This window comes from Oncorhynchus mykiss, chromosome 23, assembly GCF_013265735.2.
Source record: "Oncorhynchus mykiss isolate Arlee chromosome 23, USDA_OmykA_1.1, whole genome shotgun sequence".
Classification (NCBI taxonomy): Eukaryota; Metazoa; Chordata; class Actinopteri; order Salmoniformes; family Salmonidae; genus Oncorhynchus; species Oncorhynchus mykiss.
The window spans coordinates 47,152,461-47,174,686 of NC_048587.1; the positions used below are offsets into that span (position 1 = coordinate 47,152,461).

General features: G+C 43.2%; 1 protein-coding gene across 7 annotated transcripts; it reads right to left on the minus strand.

Annotated features, from left to right (window-relative positions):
- Window positions 1-7,311: 7,311 nt before the first annotated feature.
- Window positions 7,312-21,738, minus strand: LOC110502873 (BTB/POZ domain-containing protein KCTD5). 7 transcript variants are annotated; one of them, XR_005039220.1, is made up of 7 exons: window positions 20,835-21,738; window positions 14,766-14,874; window positions 13,985-14,076; window positions 13,345-13,491; window positions 12,661-12,786; window positions 11,567-11,671; window positions 7,345-7,448 (listed from the first exon to the last, which is right to left on the minus strand). XR_005039220.1 is itself a non-coding variant. In XM_021581216.2 (7 exons), exons 1-6 carry the CDS (start codon window positions 21,177-21,179, stop codon window positions 11,601-11,603), a joined length of 885 nt encoding a protein of 294 aa, XP_021436891.2. In that variant the 5' UTR covers window positions 21,180-21,735; the 3' UTR covers window positions 7,345-7,448; window positions 11,567-11,600. The 7 variants fall into 7 exon arrangements, 6 of the variants coding, with proteins under 6 accessions (XP_021436893.2, XP_021436896.2, XP_021436891.2 ...); XM_021581216.2 differs by having other exon boundaries at window positions 11,567-11,666; window positions 20,835-21,735; XM_021581217.2 differs by having other exon boundaries at window positions 11,567-11,666; window positions 13,345-13,488; window positions 20,835-21,734.
- Window positions 21,739-22,226: the final 488 nt, after the last annotated feature.

Sequence of the window (22,226 nt, forward strand, 5' to 3'; positions counted from 1 at the left end):
ACTGAAAAATTGGGCGTGCAAAATTATTCGGCCCCTTTACTTTCAGTGCAGCAAACTCTCTCCAGAAGTTCAGTAAGGATCTCTGAATGATCCAATGTTGACCTAAATGACTAATGATGATAAATACAATCCACCTGTGTGTAATCAAGTCTCCGTATAAATGCACCTGCACTGTGATAGTCTCAGAGGTCCGTTAAAAGCGCAGAGAGCATCATGAAGAACAAGGAACACACCAGGCAGGTCCAAGATACTGTTGTGAAGAAGTTTAAAGCCGGATTTGGATACAAAAATATTTCCCAAGCTATAAACATCCCAAGGAGCACTGTGCAAGCGATAATATTGAAATGGAAGGAGTATCAGACCACTGCAAATCTACCAAGACCTGGCCGTCCCTCTAAACTTTCAGCTCATACAAGGAGAAGACTGATCAGAGATGCAGCCAAGAGGCCCATGATCACTCTGGATGAACTGCAGAGATCTACAGCTGAGGTGGGAGACTCTGTCCATAGGACAACAATCAGTCGTATATTGCACAAATCTGGCCTTTATGGAAGTGGCAAGAAGAAAGCCATTTCTTAAAGATATCCATAAAAAGTGTCATTTAAAGTTTGCCACAAGCCACCTGGGAGACACACCAAACACGTGGAAGAAGGTGCTCTGGTCAGATGAAACCAAAATTGAACTTTTTGGCAACAATGCAAAACGTTATGTTTGGCGTAAAAGCAACACAGCTGAACACACCATCCCCACTGTCAAACATGGTGGTGGCAGCATCATGGTTTGGGCCTGCTTTTCTTCAGCAGGGACAGGGAAGATGGTTAAAATTGATGGGAAGATGGATGGAGCCAAATACAGGACCATTCTGGAAGGAAACCTGATGGAGTCTGCAAAAGACCTGAGACTGGGACAGAGATTTGTCTTCCAACAAGACAATGATCCAAAACATAAAGCAAAATCTACAATGGAATGGTTCAAAAATAAACATATCCAGGTGTTAGAATGGCCAAGTCAAAGTCCAGACCTGAATCCAATTGAGAATCTGTGGAAAGAACTGAAAACTGCTGTTCACAAATGCTCTCCATCCAACCTCACTGAGCTCGAGCTGTTTTGCAAGGAGGAATGGGAAAAAATGTCAGTCTCTCGATGTGCAAAACTGATAGAGACATACCCCAAGCGACTTACAGCTGTAATCGCAGCAAAAGGTGGCGCTACAAAGTATTAACTTAAGGGGGCTGAATAATTTTGCACGCCCAATTTTTCAGTTTTTGATTTGTTAAAAAAGTTTGAAATATCCAATAAATGTCGTTCCACTTCATGATTGTGTCCCACTTGTTGTTGATTCTTCACAAAAAAATACAGTTTTATATCTTTATGTTTGAAGCCTGAAATGTGGCAAAAGGTCGCAAAGTTCAAGGGGGCCGAATACTTTCGCAAGGCACTGTATATATTTAAGAACATATATAAGCAGCACAGATACCTCTTAAAGTAGATAAGACTTGACAGCTGAACAATGACAGTTGCATTGATCTGTGATGTGTCTCCAGGTGCCGATTACATCCAGATTTTCTCTTTCATAGTTACAGGGAATGTTACTACTGATGAAACTATGAGTGATCTGACAGGCTGGTTAAACTCTAGGGATTTCAGTAGGATTAAGTGGCTCAGGGCTGACATCTGGTGGTTGTGTGGGGGAATGACATTATGCTCTTTACCCTTACCCAGAGCCAGGTAGAAGAGAGAGAGAATGCCATATGAGTTCAAAGCAAGAAATCAGATCCTAGCAGGATTAGAGTCAAGTATTTTCTAGTGGTCCACTCTCAATAAGAATGTGAACTGGATCAATTATATTTATTATAATCCACAGCGCTTCATCAATTATACCAGAGATGTAATGAATGGCTTGGCAGAATAGAATAGTCTTGGATATGTTTGCTGGCTGAAAAGGGTGGGAGTGTATGGAGGTAATTTGGTTCCTGATAACACAACTCCAGACAGATCAGTGTCCAAGGCCCTGGCAGAGGACTCTGGGGTGGATAATGCTCTGAGAATTTTTTTATAGTGTGTTTGAAAAATGAATATACGTCATGATCACTGTGTTTTGGGCAACCTTCACCTGTGTGAATGTTTTAGTTTTCTGTGGGTGTTGTGAGAAATAGTTGTTTTACATACATACATACATACATACATACATACATACATACATACATACATACATACATACATACATACATACATACATACATACATACATACATACATACATACATACATACACACACACACACACACGCCTTGCGAAAGTATTCGGCCCCCTTGAACTTTGCGACCTTTTGCCACATTTCAGGCTTCAAACATAAAGATATAAAACTGTATTTTTTTTGTGAAGAATCAACAACAAGTGGGACACAATCATGAAGTGGAACGACATTTAGAGATCCTCACTGAACTTCTGGAGAGAGTTTGCTGCACTGAAAGTAAAGGGGCTGAATAATTTTGCACGCCCAATTTTTCAGTTTTTGATTTGTTAAAAAAGTTTGAAATATCCAATAAATGTCGTTCCACTTCATGTGTCCCACTTGTTGTTGATTCTTCACAAAAAAATACAGTTTTATATCTTTATGTTTGAAGCCTGAAATGTGGCAAAAGGTCGCAAAGTTCAAGGGGGCCGAATACTTTCGCAAGGCACTGTACATACATACATACATACATAACATACATACCACATCCTGAGGAATACCAGGTTTTCAACTCAAGTTCTGATGTCTTGGAAAAACAGTTTGAGATTAGGCTACAAATTATAGTAGCCTCAATAAAGGGGATGTCTTCTGATGAAACACCATCAAAACATGAGGTAAATTCCACATTTTGTTATGTTACAGCCTTGTTCTAAAATTGATTAATTGAAAACATTTCCTCAATCTACACACAATACCCCATAACAACAAATCAAAAACAGGTTTTTAGAAATGTTCGCAAATGTATTACAAATAAAAAACATAAATATTTTATTTACATAAGTATTCAGACCCTTTGCTATGAGACTTGAAATGGAGCTCAGGTGCATCCCGTTTCATCTCACCCTCCTTGAGATGTTCCTACAACTTGATTGGAGTCCACTGGTGGTAAATTCAATTGATTGGACATGATTTGGAAAGGCACACACCTGTCTATATAAGGTCCCACAGTTGACAGTGCATGTCAGAGCAAAAACCAAGCCAGGAGCTCGAAGGAACTGTCCGTAGAGCCCCGAGACAGGATTGTGTAGAGTCACAGATCTGGGGAAGGGTACCAAAACATTTCTGCAGCATTGAAGGTCCCCCAAAACACAATGGCCTCCATCATTCTTAATTTGAAGAAGTTTGTAACCACCAAGACCCTCCCTAGAGCTGGCCGCCCGGCCAATCTGAGCAATCAGGGGAGATGGTCACAGGTTCTTGGTCACCTCCTGACAGAGCTCCAAAGTTCCTCTGTGGAGATGGGAGAACCTTCCAGAAGGACAACCATCTCTGCAGCCCTCCACCTATCAGGTAGAGTGGCCAGACAGAAGCGAAAGACTATGCAGTTTTTCTCTAATGACAATCAAAATTCTAAAATTGCACTTGTGTAATTATTCTGAAAATGTATCCGCAGGCTTACAAAAGGGGTCCGCAGCTGCCAGTTGCCCATCCCTGCTCTAGCTTAAAATATAATGACAACAGCCTGGTCTCAAGGTGCCAGGGCCTATCATTACAACATGAGCAGAGAACAGGGTTGCACCAAAATGGCACCCTATTCCCTAATTAGTACACTACTTTTGACCAGAGACCTATGGCCTCTGGTCAAAAGTAGTACACTATATATGGAATTGGGTGCCATTTTAGATGCATGCACCTCTCTTTTCTCTTCCTGCCAAGGCCTAGAGTCACGCTGGAGCCAGGCCAGAGCAACAGGCTGAGAGCTCTGCTCTGCTGGCATGCACATGCCTCATGGAACACGTATGTTCCAGCAGGAAGCACTGTTGTGTCTGTGTGTGTGTGGTGGTGCAGGGCGGTGCACAATTGGCCCAGCGTCGTCTGGGTTAGGGTTTAGCCGGGGTAGGCCATCATTGTAAATAAGAATTTGTTCTTAACTGACTTAACTGCCTAGTTAAATAAATAAATAAAAACAGACCATCCCCTGGCATGGCACAGTGCTGTAAGAGCACACTACCCCTATGTCAAGAGAGAGGGTATTGGCCAAGGGTGGAACTCAGAATAGTAGACATTAAGGAAATTAAAACAACCAAAACTGTCAACGTGTACAAGACTGGGACAGTCCTGTATGCAGGGCATCCTCATGCAGTTCAAGCAGACTTTTACGGGATCAAAGAGAGAGTACAGCAGGAAACGCTCTCTCTCTGTGACGACTGATCACACCTCTTCAAACTGTCCCCCGCAAGAGCCCCTCCCAAAGGACCTGCACCAAGAGAACCCACGCCAAGAAGACCTACACAAAGACCACAGCATCACCAGCCACACCCCAACCAAGACCACCCTAAGAAAAACAAGGCCACAACCTATATGCCCTTTCTGCCCACCCACCCCATGCCCCTGCAGCAAGGACCTCAAAATGACAGCAGGACACATGCCCAGTTCGTGAGCAGAGCAACAGGCTCAACCCCCACTATTACACCCGCCCAAGCCCCATCCTGCTACCTAAGAGGTATGTATCAGATGCTCAACATGCTCTGCTCACACCTACTGTGATGGTCCGGGCCTAAACCACACAAAACAACACTAGACACTATGGAACACAAAGCTTTTACTATCTCATCCTGGATTATACAAGGTCTGAGGTTATCTGCCTTTGGCCTAAAGAGCAGGATCCCAGACTTAAAATAAATTGTAAATACAGACATTGTCATCCTACAAGAAACATGGTATAAAGGAGATGAATCCACTGGTTGCCCTCTAGGTTACAGAGAGCTGGTAGTCCCATCCACCAAACTACCAGGTGTGAAAAAGGGGGATGCTAATTTGGTATAGTGCAGACCAAACCCACTCTATTAAATGAGTTAAAACAGGAAATGTCCTCGTGTGCTACCTATATCCCCCAATAGAATCTCCATACTTTAACGATGACAGCTTCTCCATCCTAGAGGGGGAGATCAACAATTTCCAGGCCCAGGGACATGTACTAGTCTGTGGCGACCTAAATGCCAGAACTGGACAAGAACCGGACACCCTCAGCACACAGGGGGACAAACACCTACCTGGAGACGAAAGCATTCCCTCCCCCATATGCCACCCTAGGCACAACTATGACAACAAAAACGGGTCACAACTCCTGCAGCTCTGTCGGATGCTGGGTATGTACATAGTCAATGATAGGCTTCGAGGGGACTTCTATGGTAGGTACACCTATAGCTCATTTCTTGGCAGTAGTACTGTAGACTACTTTATCACTGACCTTAACCCAGAGTCTCTCAGAGCGTTCACAGTCAGCTCACTGACACCCCTATCAGATCACAGCAAAATCACACTCTACTTGTACAGAGCTATGCTCAATCATGAGGCATCAAAGCCAAAGGAACTGAATAAAATGAATAAATGCTATCGATGGAAGGAAAATAGTGTGGAAATCTACCAAAAAACAATTAGGCAACAACAAATGAAATTGCTTCTAGACAATTTCCTGGACAAAATGTTTCACTGTAATAGTGAAGGTGTAAACTTGGCAGTAGAAAACCTAAACAGTATATTTGCCATCGCAGCTTCCCTATCAAATCTACAAATTTCAAGCGAACAACCTAAGAAAATGAACAACTGTGACAAATGGTTTGATGAAGAACGTAAAAACTTAAGAAAGAAATTGAGAAACCTGTCCAACCAAAAACAGAGACATTGCTCTTTATGGTTGTGAGGTCTGGGATCCGCTCCCAAACCAAAAATTCACAAAATGGGATGAACACCAAATTGAGACTTTGCATGCAGAATTCTGCTAAAAATATCATTTGTGTACAACATAAAACACCAGGTAATGCATGCAGAGCAGAAAAGACGCCAATGCCAGCTAATGATCCAAATCCAGAAAAGGGCAGTTCAATTATACAACCACCTAGAAGGAAGTGATTCCCAAACCTTCCATAACAAAGCCATTACCAGAGTGATGAACCTGGAGAAGAGCCCCCTTAGCAAGCTGGTTCTGGGGCTCTGTTCACAAACACACTCCAAGGAACCCCAGGACAGCAACACAATTAGGCCCAACCAAATCATGAGAAAACAAAAAGATTACAAAAAAAGACTTGACACATTGGAAAGAATTGACAAAAAAAACTTAGCAAACTAGAATGCTATTTGGGCCTAAACAGAGTACAGTGCCAGAATACCTTGTCTTCTCTTGGGAGCCAGGTCTGCCTATGTGCACACTGCTCACAAAATGAGGTGGAAACTGAGCTGCACTTCCTAACCTCCTGCCAAATGTATGACCATATTAGAGACACATATTTCCCTCAGATTACACAGACCCACATGGAATTAGAAAAAAAATCAAATTTGATAAACTCCCATATCTATTAGGTGAAATACCACAGTGTGCAATCACAGTGGCAACATTTGTGACCTGTTGCCACAAGAAAAGGGCAACCAGTGAAGAACAAACACCATTGTAAATACAACCTATATTTATGTTTATTTATTTTCCCTTTCGTACTTGAACTATTTGCACAGCATTACAACACTGTATATAGACAATGACATTTGAAATGTCTCTATTCTTTTAGAACTTTTGTGAATGTAATGTTTACTGTTAACTTATTGTTCATATCTATTTCACTTGCTTTGGCAATGTAAACATATGTTTCCCATGCCAATAAAGCCCCTTAAATTGAATTGAGAAATCGGGGGTGTGTGTGAGTGAGAGTGAAAGAGAGTGTGTGTGTGTGTGTGGCTGACTGTGGCCAGTTAGTTGATGTCCGTCTGTCTTTCTGTATAAATCTCACTAAATGTCAGACGCACCACAGGCCCATGTCTCACTACTGTATAAAGCATCAGACCAGTCAGAACCAGTCTAAACAATAACAACTTACTTAGGTATCATATTCCACGTGTGAATTTCATACCCTTTTTCATATTTGGATGAGGACATTGATTTGCAGTGCTTTTCAACCATTGTTTTTGGTCAAATATATTTGACTAAGATTCATTCACTGCCATGACTTCAGTGGTGATTAGAACTAAAATACATTTTTAAATGATATTTATACAAAATGCTTTTACTAACATATCTGTCTCTCTAATTTTGAAATGTTGGCATGAAGGACAATTTTGCTTATGTTTCAATAATATTTGAAAATAATGTTTGAGCATTTATTGGTAGTTTTTTTTCCCAAAGCAACAATACAACATATATAAACAAACACATAATGGAATGTCAAGCTAAAAAAAATACATTTATCTCTAGTACATCCGGGATCCATGCATGTAAAAAAGCTGGAAGACAAGCAGAGAAAGGAGAAACCATCTTTAAAGACAGATTATCATGTTCATATAACCCATCACAATATTGAGAAACATTTCAAGTTGTGGATCAGCTTGGATTGGACGACATGGGAAACAATCTTATCACAGAAATGTCATGTTTGATGCTGATGGTGATGATGGTGACAGTAATAGTGTGTGTCCCTTTGTTGTGGATGGAAAACAACAACATACGCTTGACTGATTAATTGGTGTTTGGATAAACAAAAAACGCAGCAGCTAAACTTTGTGCAGTTTTCCCAAACTATGTCCCCTTTATACTTCTACAAGTAAAATGGTGTGTGTGTATGTGAACTATAAAATACACTAATACCACTATTACACAAAAGGTCAGGGCTATTCCATGTCATTGCATTGGTAATGAGAGACCTTTAGGAGAGGGTTTGGATCAGTGGCAGCAGAGCAGCGTCAGCTCATTATTAGTCTTGGATATCCCAGATCTAGGACATTGTTCATGTGAGAGGCATCTAGGACATTGTTCATGTGAGAGGCATCTAGGACATTGTTCATGTGAGAGGCATCTAGGACATTGTTCATGTGAGAGGCATCTATAACATTGTTCATGTGAGAGGCATCTAGGACATTGTTCATGTGAGAGGCATCCAGGACATTGTTCATGTGAGAGGCATCTAGGGCATTGTTCATGTGAGAGGCATCTAGGGCATTGTTCATGTGAGAGGCATCTAGGGCATTGTTCATGTGAGAGGCATCAAGGGCATTGTTCATGTAAGAGGCATCAAGGGCATTGTTCATGTGAGAGGCATCAAGGGCATTGTTCATGTGAGAGGCATCTAGGACATTGTTCATGTGAGAGGCATCTAGGACATTGTTCATGTGAGAGGCATCTAGATGTGAGATGCATCTAGGGCATTGTTCATGTGAGAGGCATCTAGGGCATTGTTCATGTGAGAGGCATCTAGGACATTGTTCATGTGAGAGGCATCTAGGGCATTGTTCATGTGAGAGGCATCTAGGGCATTGTTCATGTGAGAGGCATCTAGGGCATTGTTCATGTGAGAGGAATCTAGGGCATTGTTCGTGAGAGGCATCTAGGGCATTGTTCATATGAGAGGAATCTAGGGCATTGTTCATGTGAGAGGAATCTAGGGCATTGTTCATGTGAGAGGCATCTAGGGCATTGTTCATGTGAGAGGAATCTAGGGCATTGTTCATGTGAGAGGCATCTAGGGCATTGTTCATGTGAGAGGCATCTAGGGCATTGTTCATATGAGAGGAATCTAGGGCATTGTTCATGTGAGAGGCATCTAGGGCATTGTTCATGTGAGAGGCATCAAGGGCATTGTTCATGTGAGAGGCATCAAGGGCATTGTTCATGTGAGAGGAATCTAGGGCATTGTTCATGTGAGAGGCATCTAGGGCATTGTTCATGTGAGAGGCATCAAGGGCATTGTTCATGTGAGAGGCATCTAGGGCATTGTTCATGTGAGAGGCAATGTTACGGATACAGTTATCCTGTGTGTGTGTATTTGTTTTCTTTCCTTCACAGGTGTCACTAATTAGTCGCCACTGAAGACACACCTGCTCTTTTTCCCTTACCCAATCACATCCCCTTTCCCTTGGTTTAAAAGTATCCCAATCAGTTCTCTCTGGAGATCTCTCTTTTGTTTTTGCACCTACATGTCACCTTGTCCGTTATCTGTGAGTATTGTATTGTTATGGTGTATGACTGTTTGTTGGTGGGAAAAGGGGATAACCAGCCAAGTCGCCCATGGGCCTACATTACCCATAGGAAAACAGTGTCTAAATACCCTAGTTAGAACTGGCGGGTCACCCTCTGTATTTTTGGTTAGCTAGCTAGCTGTTCTTAAAGCAGGCTAGACTAGCTTAGGGGTTTGTTTGGATATACACTGCTCAAAAAAATAAAAGGTAACACTAAAATAACACATCCTAGATCTGAAAGAATGAAATATTCTTCCTAAATACTTCTTTCTTTACATAGTTGAATGTGCTGACAACAAAATCACACAAATTATCAATGGAAATCAAATTTATCAACCCATGGAGGTCTGGATTTGGAGTCACACTCAAAATTAAAGTGGAAAACCACACTACAGACTGATCCAACTTTGATGTAATGTCCTTAAAACAAGTCAAAATGAGGCTCAGTAGTGTGTGTGGCCTCCACGTGCCTGTATGACCTCCCTACAATGCCTGGGCATGCTCCTGATGAGGTGGCGGATGGTCTCCTGAGGGATCTCCTCCCAGACCTGGACTAAAGCATCCGCCAACTTTCTGGACAGTCTGTGGTGCAACGTGGCGTTGGTGGATGGAGCGAGACATGATGTCCCAGATGTGCTCAATTGGATTCAGGTCTGGGGAACAGGCGGGCCAGCCCATAGAGTCAATGCCTTCCTCTTGCAGGAACTGCTGACACACTCCAGCCACATGAGGTCTAGCATTGTCTTACATTAGGAGGATCCCAGGGCCAACCGCACCAGCATATGGTCTCACAAGGGGTCTAAGGATCTCATCTCGGTACCTAATGGCAGTCAGGCTACCTCTGGCGAGCACATGGAGGGCTGTGCGGCCCCCCAAAGAAATGCCACCCCACACCATGACTGACCCACCGCCAAACCGGTCATGCTGGAGGATGTTGCAGGGAGCAGAACATTCTCCACAGCGTCTCCAGACTCTGTCACGTCTGTCACATGTGCTCAGTGTGAACCTGCTTTCATCTGTGAAGAGCACAGGGCGCCAGTGGCGAATTTGCCAATCTTGGTGTTCTCTGGCAAATGCCAAACGTCCTGCACTGTGTTGGGCTGTAAGCACAACCCCCACCTGTGGACGTCGGGCCCTCATACCACCCTCATGGAGTCTGTTTCTGACCGTTTGAGCAGACACATGCACATTTGTGGCCTGCTGGAGGTCATTTTGCAGGGCTCTGGCAGTGCTCTGGCAGTGCTCCTCCTTGCACAAAGGCGGAGGTAGCGTGGATTATTGCCCTCCTACGGCCTCCTCCACCCCTCCTGATGTACTGGCCTGTCTCCTGGTAGCACCTCCATGCTCTGGGCACTACGCTGACAGACACAGCAAACCTTCTTGCCACAGCTCGCATTGATGTGCCATCCTGGATGAGCTGCACTACCTGAGCCACTTGTGTGGGTTGTAGACTCCGTCTCATGCCACCACTAGAGTGAAAGCACCGCCAGCATTCAAAAGTGACCAAAACATCAGCCAGGAAGCATAGGAACTGAGAAGTGGTCTGTGGTCACCACCTGCAGAACCACTCCTTTATTGGGGGTGTCTTGCTAATTGCCTATAATTTCCACCTGTTGTCTATTCCATTTGCACAACAGCATGTGAAATTTATTGTCAATCAGTGTTGCTTCCTAAGTGGACAGTTTGATTTCACAGAAGTGTGATTGACTTGGGGTTACATTGTGTTGTTTAAGTGTTCCCTTCATTTTTTTGAGCAGTGTATATTATTTATTTCCTTGGGTCCAGCTCAGCCCCTTTTTCCCCACACCCCATTACTGTGTGTTTAAAATAAACCTGAAGTGTTTGACGGTAGATTTATGTTGTCTGTGTTTTTTTTTGTTCTCACTGTTACCTTTTCACTGGGGTGATTTGCATGAGATATGTTACGGGTCTCGTTTCCATCCCCCCTAGACTGCAGGGCCAAAGGGGTTCGTAACAGGCAACTAGGGCATTATTCATGTGAGAGGCAACCCATCTTCCTAGGGAGACTAGCTCATCATCAGAACAGCTGGGTTATGCCGCTGAACAGATCATGTCCCAGGCAGGACACAAAGGCCCCAGGGCAATATCAAGCTCTGGCATCACAATTAGTATTTCAAACAAACAGAAGCCAACTGTGTTTGACGGGGAGCAAAAGTTCAAGGCCTGCTTTTTTCTCTACATATTGTAAAAATCGAATAATTTTTATTTTAAATTTTTATAAAAGTTAGTCCTTCCTTGGCCTTTGGTTACTGTGTTGAGTTTGGGGTAAGGGAATGCCATGCTGTGAAATAGCCCTGGATCCCTTTTGATCACACGGTCTACTACTGCTACTAGCACCACCAGCCAACAACACTAGCATGGATCCTCACCCATTCACGTCCTTGGAACATTGACACAAGACTGTCATTCCCTTATGCACTCATTCAGGGTGGTATTTCTCTCTCCTCCCTCCTCCTGCACCTCTGAAGCCTTCCCTCGAATAAAAATGTGGAGAATAAAAAACGACAAAAAATAATGAACAGATTGATGCATCATGGAGAGAGAGAGAACATATGGATGATAGAGTGAATGTGCTTGTGAATTACATTTGGGAGATGTGTGTGTGTGTGACATTTGGAGTGTTGCCTCCCGAGTGGCGCAGAGGTCTAAGGCTGTGTGCCACTAGAGATTTTTTAAATTTTTTAAATTTTACCTTTATTTAACTAGGCAAGTCAGTTAAGAACAAATTCTTATTTTCAATGACGGCCTAGGAACAGTGGGTTAACTGCCTGTTCAGGGGCAGGACGTCAGATTTGTACCATGTCAGCTCAGAGATTTGAACATGAAACCTTTCGGTTACTAGTCCAACGCTCTAACCACTAGGCTACCCTGCCACCCCTGGGTCGATTCCAGCCTCTCTCGCAGCCGGAAGACCCATGGGGTGGCGCACAATTGGCCCAGCGTTGTCCGGGTTAGGGGAGCGTTTGGCGGCAGGGATGTCCTTGTCCCAGCGACTCCTGTGGCAGGCCGGGAGCCGTGCACGCTGACACTGTCGCCAGGTGTACGGTGTTTCCTCCGACACATTGGTGCGGCTGGCTTCCGGGTTAAGCAGGCATTGTGTCAAGAAGTAGTGTGTGGCTGGGTTGTGTTTCGGGGGATGCACGGCTCTCGACCTTTGCCTCTCCTGAGTCTGTACTGGAGTTGCCGCGATGAGACAAGACTAACTACCAATTGGATACCATGAAATTGGTATCCAATTTAAATGGACATTTGGAGTGTTTGAGTGGAGAATGCCGAGACTAAGATCAAAAGATGCTGAGATCATCTTGGATGAGGAGAAATGTCACACAGGGACAGATCCATATCCTGCTACTTCAGACCTTGGTCGAAGTGAATGGTGGTGATAGATATACTTCTACATTGTACACTATTCACCTATCTGACGCATGTGTACCCGTGTGTGTTTCCTGTGTGTCAGTCTCACCTTGGTCTTGTGGCTCTGTTCGGTGCCCAGGCCTGAGCCAGGTGTGTGTAGCTCCTTGGACACCACACAAAGAAACTCTGCCTGGTCCTCTGTCCCATAGCTGTATGACGAACCAATGTTCACCATCTACCACACGCACACACGGAGAGAGAGAGGAGAGAGAGAGAGAGCGAGTGAGTGAGTCAAACACACGGAGAGAGGAGAGAGAGCACGAGAGATGGCCCCATATCACAGCAGGTAAGTCCATGGATGCTCATGCAGAGAGCAGGGACAGATGAGAAGGACAGCTTAGCAGCACTACAACTACGGGCAGTGAGACTGAACTGTACACCCTGTCACAGTGACGGCAATGTTTAGCATTACAGCATCACTCAATACTCTTTACTAAACTGTCAATGTGCCAACATATGGTAGCTTCTATTGGAACTTCCTTAGCTCCGCATCCTTTTTGCATCTCCTTCCCCTTATGATCACTGGTCTGTGTTTGCAACACATGTCTGTTTAGATCAGTCTTCTTCTGAGGGCATGGAAATGTGAAAAGGAGGCTGTCTTTGTGAGCAGATTAGGACTGGCCTTGGTCTCTGATTGGTCTTCCTCTGTGGATCTGATTGGCTAACAGAGAGCAGGAAAGGAGTTGATTGGTTGGGAGGGTGGTAGAGCAGAGGAGCAGCGAGTCCAACCCACAGTCCAGAGCAGTCCAGTGCGGGGCTTTCTGCAGGCGCGTACGCTGACCTGCTCAAACTTCCAGCCGTCCGACATGGTGGAAACCATCTGAGTCAGCTCCTCCTCCTGGCACTGCAACACCCGGTACACATGTTTAGGAGGCACCTGCTGATAGACGGAGAGAGAGAAATGTAAACACTGCAACACGCAGTACACTTGCTTAGGAGGCATCTGCTGAGAGAGAGAGTAAGATAGAGTAGTCAAAAGTTGGAGAAGGTGATAGGTGTTTGTAAGGAAAGGAAAGGCAGATAAAAAAAAGAGGATAGGGAGAGCTAGAGGGGTGGTGGGTGAAAAGGAGGGGGTAGAGGGAGGCAGTGTGTGTGTGTGTGTGTGTGTGTGTGTGTGTGTGTGTGTAGCCAAGGGGCAGTGTATAACTGTATAATACAGAGAGAGGAAGATAGAAAGATACATAACAGAAATACTAGAGAGGAGACATCATTTAGACAGGACAGAGGGGATGGGTGGAATATACTAGAAAATACAGAGGGAAAATGGCAGAACTGTCTGCACAAAGCACTGGGTGTGAGTCTGTGGTTTTAACCTGTAGCCATCTTGTATTTGTGTATATCTTGGCCGCTTATGTACAGTGAGCGTGTTTGACCTGTGTGACTTTACAGTCCCGCTCCAGGATCCGCTCCTTGATCAGTTTGATCAGAGGAGTGATGTTGTAGAACTCAGCCTCCTCCAACACACCTGGGAGAGGGAACACACACAGGACAGACAAGACAGACAGAGAGAGAGAGAGAGAGAAAAATCAGAACCATGGACAACTAAATCATACTTTTGATTGGACTAAACTGTTTTTGGTAGTTTTTTTGTGTTTTTGGTAGAACTTGTTCTCAACTAGCCTACCTGGTTAAATAAAGGCGAAATATATATATATATATATTTGTTTAACTCTCTTAGACTAAGCATAGGTTATTAGATGATGTTGAAATGTTTTCGACTTGGGTAACTCACGTAATTCTAAATCAATAGTTGTTTAGTAGTCCAAAAATGTCAGAAACATTACTTGCTTGACCATGCTGTAGGTCATGTAACTGTTTATTATATGCAATATGCTTTGTGGACGTTGCCGGAAAGAGGTTGCTCTCCGGGTGTGATGAAACAAAGGTGTGGTTGAATTTATTCTGCCACCATTTTCTTATGATCTCGGCTTTACACCTATATATCACGGTGTCAAGGAATATGAACTAACAGGTTATAGTGAAAGCAACTAAATTATCACAACACATAGGTTGAAGTATGGCTTTTTTTCTGGCTTCCTCAGTGATTTTTACCCACACACCACTGCTGCATGCTCATTGCTAGTCTTACAATGCATTAAAATGGCATAACACATTATGTAGTACATGTCAAAAATACCAAACGTAATCCAGTACCTTCTTCAGCCAACTCCTTGTTGTAGACTAGTTTGCCGTGTCGCAGGTAGTTGAGGATGGGGCCAAAGTAGGTGGGGTCTCTGTCTATCACATAGGCCCCTGTCTCATCCTACAGTAGAGGAGAGAACCATAGTAATTACTAGTATGAATAGGAGATCAATATTAAGTGCTATTCTAGTCTATTGGGTTTTGGTCAATATGTAGAATTGAAACCCCCTTGCGATTGATTACCTGTTATACACTAACAGCAAAAGTCCTCTTTTGTTGAGAAGGACAATAATTAGTGATTGAGTCCCTCTTACAGCCTAGGGGTGGGGGGTAGAGACAGATAGGGGCTAAGAATGAAGAGAGTAGCACAGAGACATGGAGAGAAGAGAGAGAGCCTGTTACATTCACATGGCCCCTTTTTGGCTGACGGCCTGCCAGTGCCTTTACAGCGTCTCCATAGAGCGCTCCCTTCCTGACGATTACTCAACCAGCCCCAGGCACCCATCCTCAAACACAGAGACACTAGAAAGAGAGAGGGAGGCAGAGAGAGATGAGAGAGAGGCCAATGAGTTCAAAAAGAAAAGAATCAGAGAGAGGGATTGAGGAACAGGAACAGAGTGGAGCGAGCTAGCAGAAGAGCAGAAAGAGAGAAGTAAACTATATATACAAAAGTCTGTGGATGCCCCTTCAAATGAATGGATTTGGCTATTTCAGCATACAGACATGCAATCTCCATAGACAATCACTGGCAGTAGAATGGCCTTACTAAAGAGCTCAGTGACTTTCAACGTGGCACCGTCATAGGATGCCACCTTTCCAACAAGTCGGTTAGTCACATTTCTGCCCTGCTCGAGCTGCCCCAGTCAACTGTATGTCCTGTTATTGTGAAGTGGAAACATCTAGGAGCAACGTCTTAGCCCCGAAGTCGTAGGCCACACAAGCTCACAGAATGTGACTGCCGAGTGCTGAAGTGCATAAAAATCGTCTGTCCTCGGTTGCAACACTCACTACCAAGTTCCAAACTGCCTCTAGAAGCAACGTCAGCACAATAACTTTTAGTCTGGAGCTGCATGAAATAGGTTTCCATGGCTGAGCACACAAGCCTAAGATCACCATTGCCAATGCCAAGCGTCGGCTGGAGTGGTGTAAAGCTCGCCGCCACTGGACTGAAAACGCGCTGTAGAAACGTGTTCTCTGGAGTGATTAATCACGCATCTGGCAGTCCGACGGACAAATCTGGGTTTGGCGGATGCCAGGAGAACGCTACCTGCCCTAATGCATAGTGCAAACTGTAAGGTAAAGGTGGAGGAGGACTAACGGAACTGGGGCAGTTTTTCATGGTTCGGGCTAGACCCCTTAGTTCCAGTGAAGGAAAATCTTAACGCTACAGCATTCTAGATGATTCTGTACTTCCAACTTTGTGGAAGGCCCTTTCCTCATTCCTTAAAGAATGAGAGCCTGCAGATCAGATCAGAATGAGAGAGAGGGCGTGAGAGCGAGATGGGCCGGAGGGATGGAGGGTAAGTGAGGCACTCAGTTGAAGGAAGATGAGTCTTGGGAGCCAGGCAGAGAAAAGGAGAATGGACTGTTGACGAGAGCTGGCAGACACTGGAGAATGGATGAGGGTGAGGGAGATAAAGGGGAGATAGACGAGGGCAGAGGTAGAGGTGCTGGGGAAAAGGGGGCTGGACAGGGACAGGGAGAGACAACCCAGAGCAACTGCAGTTGAGGACAGACAGACAGACACCTCCTCATTGGACATGACAGTATGTATTTTTTTTACATTTTTTTTAAAAAATGTAATCTTTATTTAACTAGGCAAGTCAGTAAAGAACAAATTCTTATTTACAATGACGGCCTACCCCGGCCAAGCACGGACGATGCTGGGACAATTGTGCGCCGCCCTATGGGACTCCCAATCACAGCCGGATGAGATTCAGCCTGGATTCGAACCAGAGACTGCAGTGACGCCTCCTGCACTGAGATGCAGTGCCTTAGACCGATGTTGTCATGTATGATGACAACACCAGAATATCTCAGTACCATTGCTATGAATGAAACATGAACGCACATGCATACAGCGAAGGTGAAGATTAAAAATGATCTAATCTCTCTCTGTATTTCCTGTCCTGTTTGTTCAGCCACACCACCACCGGTCGGCCCATTAAACAGCCGTCACGGAAAAGTCAACCCTCACCTGGTGTGTTAATAGTTTACCCAGCGTTTTCCCAAGGAACTACAGTTTGCCTAGCCTAGTTCCAGGTCCCTATGGGGGCCTCACTGGGTCCCACAGGAAATACCTGTTAAGAAAACAGGGGTGTTGTTTGTCTCAACACAGACAGACACACATACAATCATTTGACTTATTCTAAGGAGAAAACAATAACTGAAACCAGAGTGAGAGAGGAAGGAGAAGAGAAGTGACACTCATGGACATTAGTGCACTAATCAAATCAAGCTTTATTTATATAGCTTGCACTTCACAGGAGAAAATAGAAATAAGCAGAAACATTTACTATACAACAAACATAAGAGGATAAAAAAAGAAAAGTAGAACAATAAAAACTGAAAGACTAAAAAGCACCCTAAGGAAAAGCAAAGCTAAAAAGGTGTGTTTTAAGATCACAGTTTGGGCCCCTCTCAGGTTCTCTGGCAGGCTATTCCAGAGGCTGGGGGCATAATAACTAAAGGCTGACTCTCCATGTCTCTTGGTCCTTGTCTTTGGGATAGTTAAAAGGCTGCCTCTCCATGTCTCTTGGTCCTTGTCTTTGGGATAGTTAAAAGGCTGCCTCTCCATGCCTCTTGGTCCTTGTCTTTGGGATAGTTAAAAGGCTGCCTCTCCATGTCTCTTGGTCCTTGTCTTTGGGATAGTTAACAGGCCAGTGCCAGAGGACCTGAGGGACATACTGGGTACACAACTCAAAAGCAAGTTTGACATGTATTGGGGTGCACAATCATGGATTGATTTAAAAACCAATAGAAAAATCTTAAAATTAATTCTAAAACTCACAGGCAGCTAGTGCAGATACTTTAAAACCTGTGTAATGTGTGCTCTCTGTCTGGTCTTGGTCAGTACCCGTGCTGCAGCATTCTGTACATTTTGCAGTTGACCAATGGCTTTCTTGGGTAGACCAGACAGGAGAGCATTACAGTAGTCAAACCTGCTTGTAATAAAAGCATGGATGAGCCTCTTTGTATCAGCCTGAGATAGAAACGGCCACATCTTAGCAATGTTCCTCAGGTGGTAAAAAGCTATTTTGGTCAGAATCTAAAATGAACCCAAAATGGAACCTGGTGTAACGCCACGTGATAGATTTTTATGTTCACCAAGGGTGACAAAAAAAAGATTGACCAGTTAAATAGCTCCTAAACCAATTTAGAACTGGATCAGAGAGGCTAAGCCACTTCTTCAGTTTGTCCAGAAGGACATCGTGGCCAAAAGTGTCAAATGCAGCACATAAATCCAAGAGTACAAGGACAGAGAGCTGTTTGGCATCTGTGTTGGCTCTAAGATAATTTACCACTTTAACTAAGGCTTTCCCTGTGCTGTTGTAGGCACAAAAAAAAACAGATTGGAATTATTCTAAAATAGTTGCCACTTTAAAAAAATAATTTAGCTGTTTGAAAACCAATTTCCACAGAATTTTACTTAAGAATGGAAGGTTGGAGATTGGCCGAAAATGTCAAATAGCTGAAGAATCTAGAGTACTCTTCTTCAGAAGGGGCTTCACCATAGCAGTTATTACTGCAGTGAGGAAAGTGCATATGAACAGGGAGTGATTAACTATAGCTTGCACTGTTTTGAAGAAGGTGGTGGGGATAGGATTGAGAAGGTAGGTAGGTACAAGGCTTAAGATGTGATATCACTTTCCTGAGCATGTCTGTGTCAACCAGGGAAAATAAATCCATAGTGCCTTTGCGTGGTAGGCTAGGGTACATATCAAACGTCTCATCAGGTCTTGCTTGACTCATATCCAGCCTAATGTCTGAAATAAACTAACCACATCTAAATGTGGAGGAGAGCAGGGTAGAATTGATGAGGCCATCAATGGTCAAAGAAGAGCACTCAAATTGATCTGATTATTAGTGATCAAGTTAGAAAAATAAAAGATCACACACAAAGACGATGCACTGCTGCAGGAGCCAGTCAATTAACAGTACAACACTGGGTTAAGCATGTGGCCAAGGGACGAGACCATCTGTAATCATAGGCTACAAACAGACAGAAAGAATAGACAGTCACTCTGAAATTAATCATATTATACACTCCTACTGCATTAGTGATGTACGGTATTTCATGAACAGACCAGTCACATGTTGACAACCTACAGTGCCTTCAGAAAGTATTCATACGTTTTGACTTATTCCACATTCTGTTGTGTTACAGATGGAATTCAAAATGAATTTTAAAAATGTTTTACAAATCTCACCCATCTACACACAATACCCCATAATGACAAAGTAAATACATATTTTTAGAAAGGTTTGCACATTTATTGAAAATTAAAAAGAGAAATCTAATTTACATAAGTATTCACACCCGAGTCAATACATGTTAGAGTCAACTTTAGCTGCTGTTACAGCTGCGAGTCTTTCTGGGTAAGTCTCTAAGAGTTTTGCACACCTGGATTGTACAATATTTGCAATATAAACTCTGTCAAGTTGGTTGTTGATCATTGCTAGACATCCCTTTTCAAGTCTTGCCATAGATTTTCAATACGACTTAAGTCGAAACCGTAGCTATGCCACTCAGGAATATTGGTAAGCAGGAATATTCAGGAATATTGGTAATATCTTGGTAAGCAACTCCAGTGTATATTTGGCCTTGTGTTATCGGTTATTGTCCTGCTGAAAGGTGAATTTGTCTCCCAGTGTCTGTTGGAAAGCAGACTGAACCAGGTTTTCCTCTAGGATTTTGCCTGTGCTTAGTTCTATTATTTTTATTTTTATCATAACAAAAATCCTAGTCCTTGCCGATGACAAGCCTTCCCATAACATGATGCAGCCACCGCTATGCTTGAAAATATAAAGAGTGGTACTCAGTGATGGGTTAGGGTTAGGGTTAGATGTTGGATTTGCCCCAAACATAACACTTTGAATTCAGGACATAATGTTCAATTCTTTGCATTTTTTTTGCAGTTTTACTTTAGTTTCTTACTGCAAACAGGATGCATGTTTTGGAATATTTGTATTCTGTACAGGCTTCCTTCTTTTGTCATTGAGGTTAGTATTGTGGAGTAACTACATTGTTGATCCATCCCCTAGTTGTTTTCTCCTATCAGCCATTCAACTCTAACTGTTTTAAAGTCATCATTAACCTCACGGTGAAATCCCGAGCAGTTGCATGTTTGTAGTGACTGAGTGTGTTAATACGCCATCCAAAGTGTAATAAACAACTTCACCATGCTCAAAGGGATATTCAATGTTACCCATCTACCAATAGGTGCCCTTCTTTACGAGGCATTGGAAAATCTCCTTGGTCTTTGTGGTTTAATCTGTGTGTGAAATTCACTGCTGGACTGAGGAACCTACAGATAATTGCTGTGTGGGGTACAGAGATGAGGTAAACATTCAAAAATAATGTTAAACACTATTATTGCACACAAAGTGAGTCCATGCAACTTATTGACTCAAGACATTTCAGCCTTTCATTTAATTAATTTGTAAACATTTCTAAAAACATAATTCCACTTCGACATTATGGGGTATTCTGTACAGGTCAGTGACACAAAATCTCAATTCAATGCAATATGAATTTAGACTGTAACATAACTAAATGTGGAAAAAGTCAAGAGGTGTGAATACTTTCTGAAGGCACTGTATACATGTAGATTTAAAAAAATACTACGCCACCACCCTTCTAGTCTCGAAAATCTGACCCTAGGTAAGAGGTGTTCGATCATAGACACGCTACACAGGCCTGAATGAGGCAGCACTTGCACATCCACCTGACCCACTTGTCATTGCAGTACCAGAGCCATATCTGGTGGGGGTAACATTCACTCATTCGTCTTGCCTTATCAGATTCGGATGTCATCTTGATCAAAGCGAAGACAAGCGCTTGATAAATTATCTTCTTACCGTGTCCGAATGCAAGTCCTTTTGTTGACAGAGCCGATAGAGAAAGGAAGTCTGTTCTTTGAGTAGGGTATGCCGCGTTGTGAGGAATACGGTACCGCCGACGTTCAAATGGACCCATTTCCCGTTATTTCCCACTGTTGGATTGACTCCACAACCGTTCCCGATGCTGTGCGTTTCCGGTCCACTTGATTCGGTAGCGCTCGAGGTGGTCGTATTCTCGCTTACCTCGCTGCCTCTATTGTTATTGTTATTATTATTGTTGTTATTGTAGCACTGAGGTGTCGGCAACGAGCCGACTGCTGATACAGCTTGCGGCACCGATTTCCTTTTTTCCTCTGTTGCCATTAGGAAAAATAGCAATGTATGCAATAGCGTGCGTACCCACCGCCGTCAATGTTCCTCTCTTTCGCAACAACACTTGTTGAGAAACAGTGTACCTCGTTGTCTCGAGCTCCGCCCAACGATGTATATATATACACACACAGATTACTAACAGAGGACGCTGTTTTGAAGCCAACTAGCCAAGGCACCTTCATTTTTGTATTCCTTCACAGAGCCCCACAGTGGAGGTGTCATAATACCCATAAAACCTATCGGTCAAACAGGGAAATGGTTCCAATCGTTTTTCCACCATTCATTTTTCCCATAAGTGTTTCTAAAATCCCCTAAAACAAGGGATGAGTTTCGTGTAAGCTTACCCTGGCGTGAAGTGTTGATAATGAAGGAAATCTCTCTAGCAAGGTGACTTTTATTAATATATTTGGCTCTATTTACTCTCAGATTCGAAAATGCTAATTAGCATCAAAGTAAGACATCATGCAAAACTGCAAATCCCTGCAAATCATCTCTAGCTGACACCTTTGCTAACAGGTATTGTGTCAATTAAAAACTTGCACAAGACAGTTCACAGAATTGTCGAATTAAATAAATGTAGCCAATTTATTCATTACTACATTTAGCTAACATTAGATAGTTAATCCAGATATTCTTACCTTTGCCTCAATTCGGCACTCTCGTCCAGACCATCATGTAATTTGTAGTTCTTCATGATAGCTACATTAGTAGCTAATAAGCATTTAATTTTTGGGGGTAAATACAGGTGAATATATTGATGAAAGTCACCTCGTCCTAGAGAGATTTACATGGCTATCAAAACGTCACACCAGGATAAGCCTACACGAAACACAGCCCTTATTTGAAGTTTTTCTAAAATCCCCTATGGAAAAATGAATGTTGGAAAAACGCTAGGTTTTATGGGTATTATGACTCATACTATAGTACTCTATGGTAAAAACACATTTTGGACTCTATAGAAATGCATTTATTGTCTACAATTGTTTTTGCCACGTTTATCCTATTAGACACCTTAATGTATACTTTAAAATTATATTA

What these genes read in the sequence shown, in the direction of transcription:
- LOC110502873 (XM_021581216.2), bottom strand. Translation starts at nt 21,179, where the DNA reads ATGGCAACAGAGGAAAAAAGGAAATCGGTGCCGCAAGCTGTATCAGCA. An exon ending in CAAGGAGTTGGCTGAAGAAG is followed by an intron (nt 14,077 to 14,765) that starts GTACTGGATTAC and finishes TCCCTCTCCCAG; the next exon opens with GTGTGTTGGAGGAGGCTGAG. An exon ending in GCACTGGACTGCTCTGGACT is followed by an intron (nt 12,787 to 13,344) that starts GTGGGTTGGACT and finishes TGCGTGTGGTAG; the next exon opens with ATGGTGAACATTGGTTCGTC.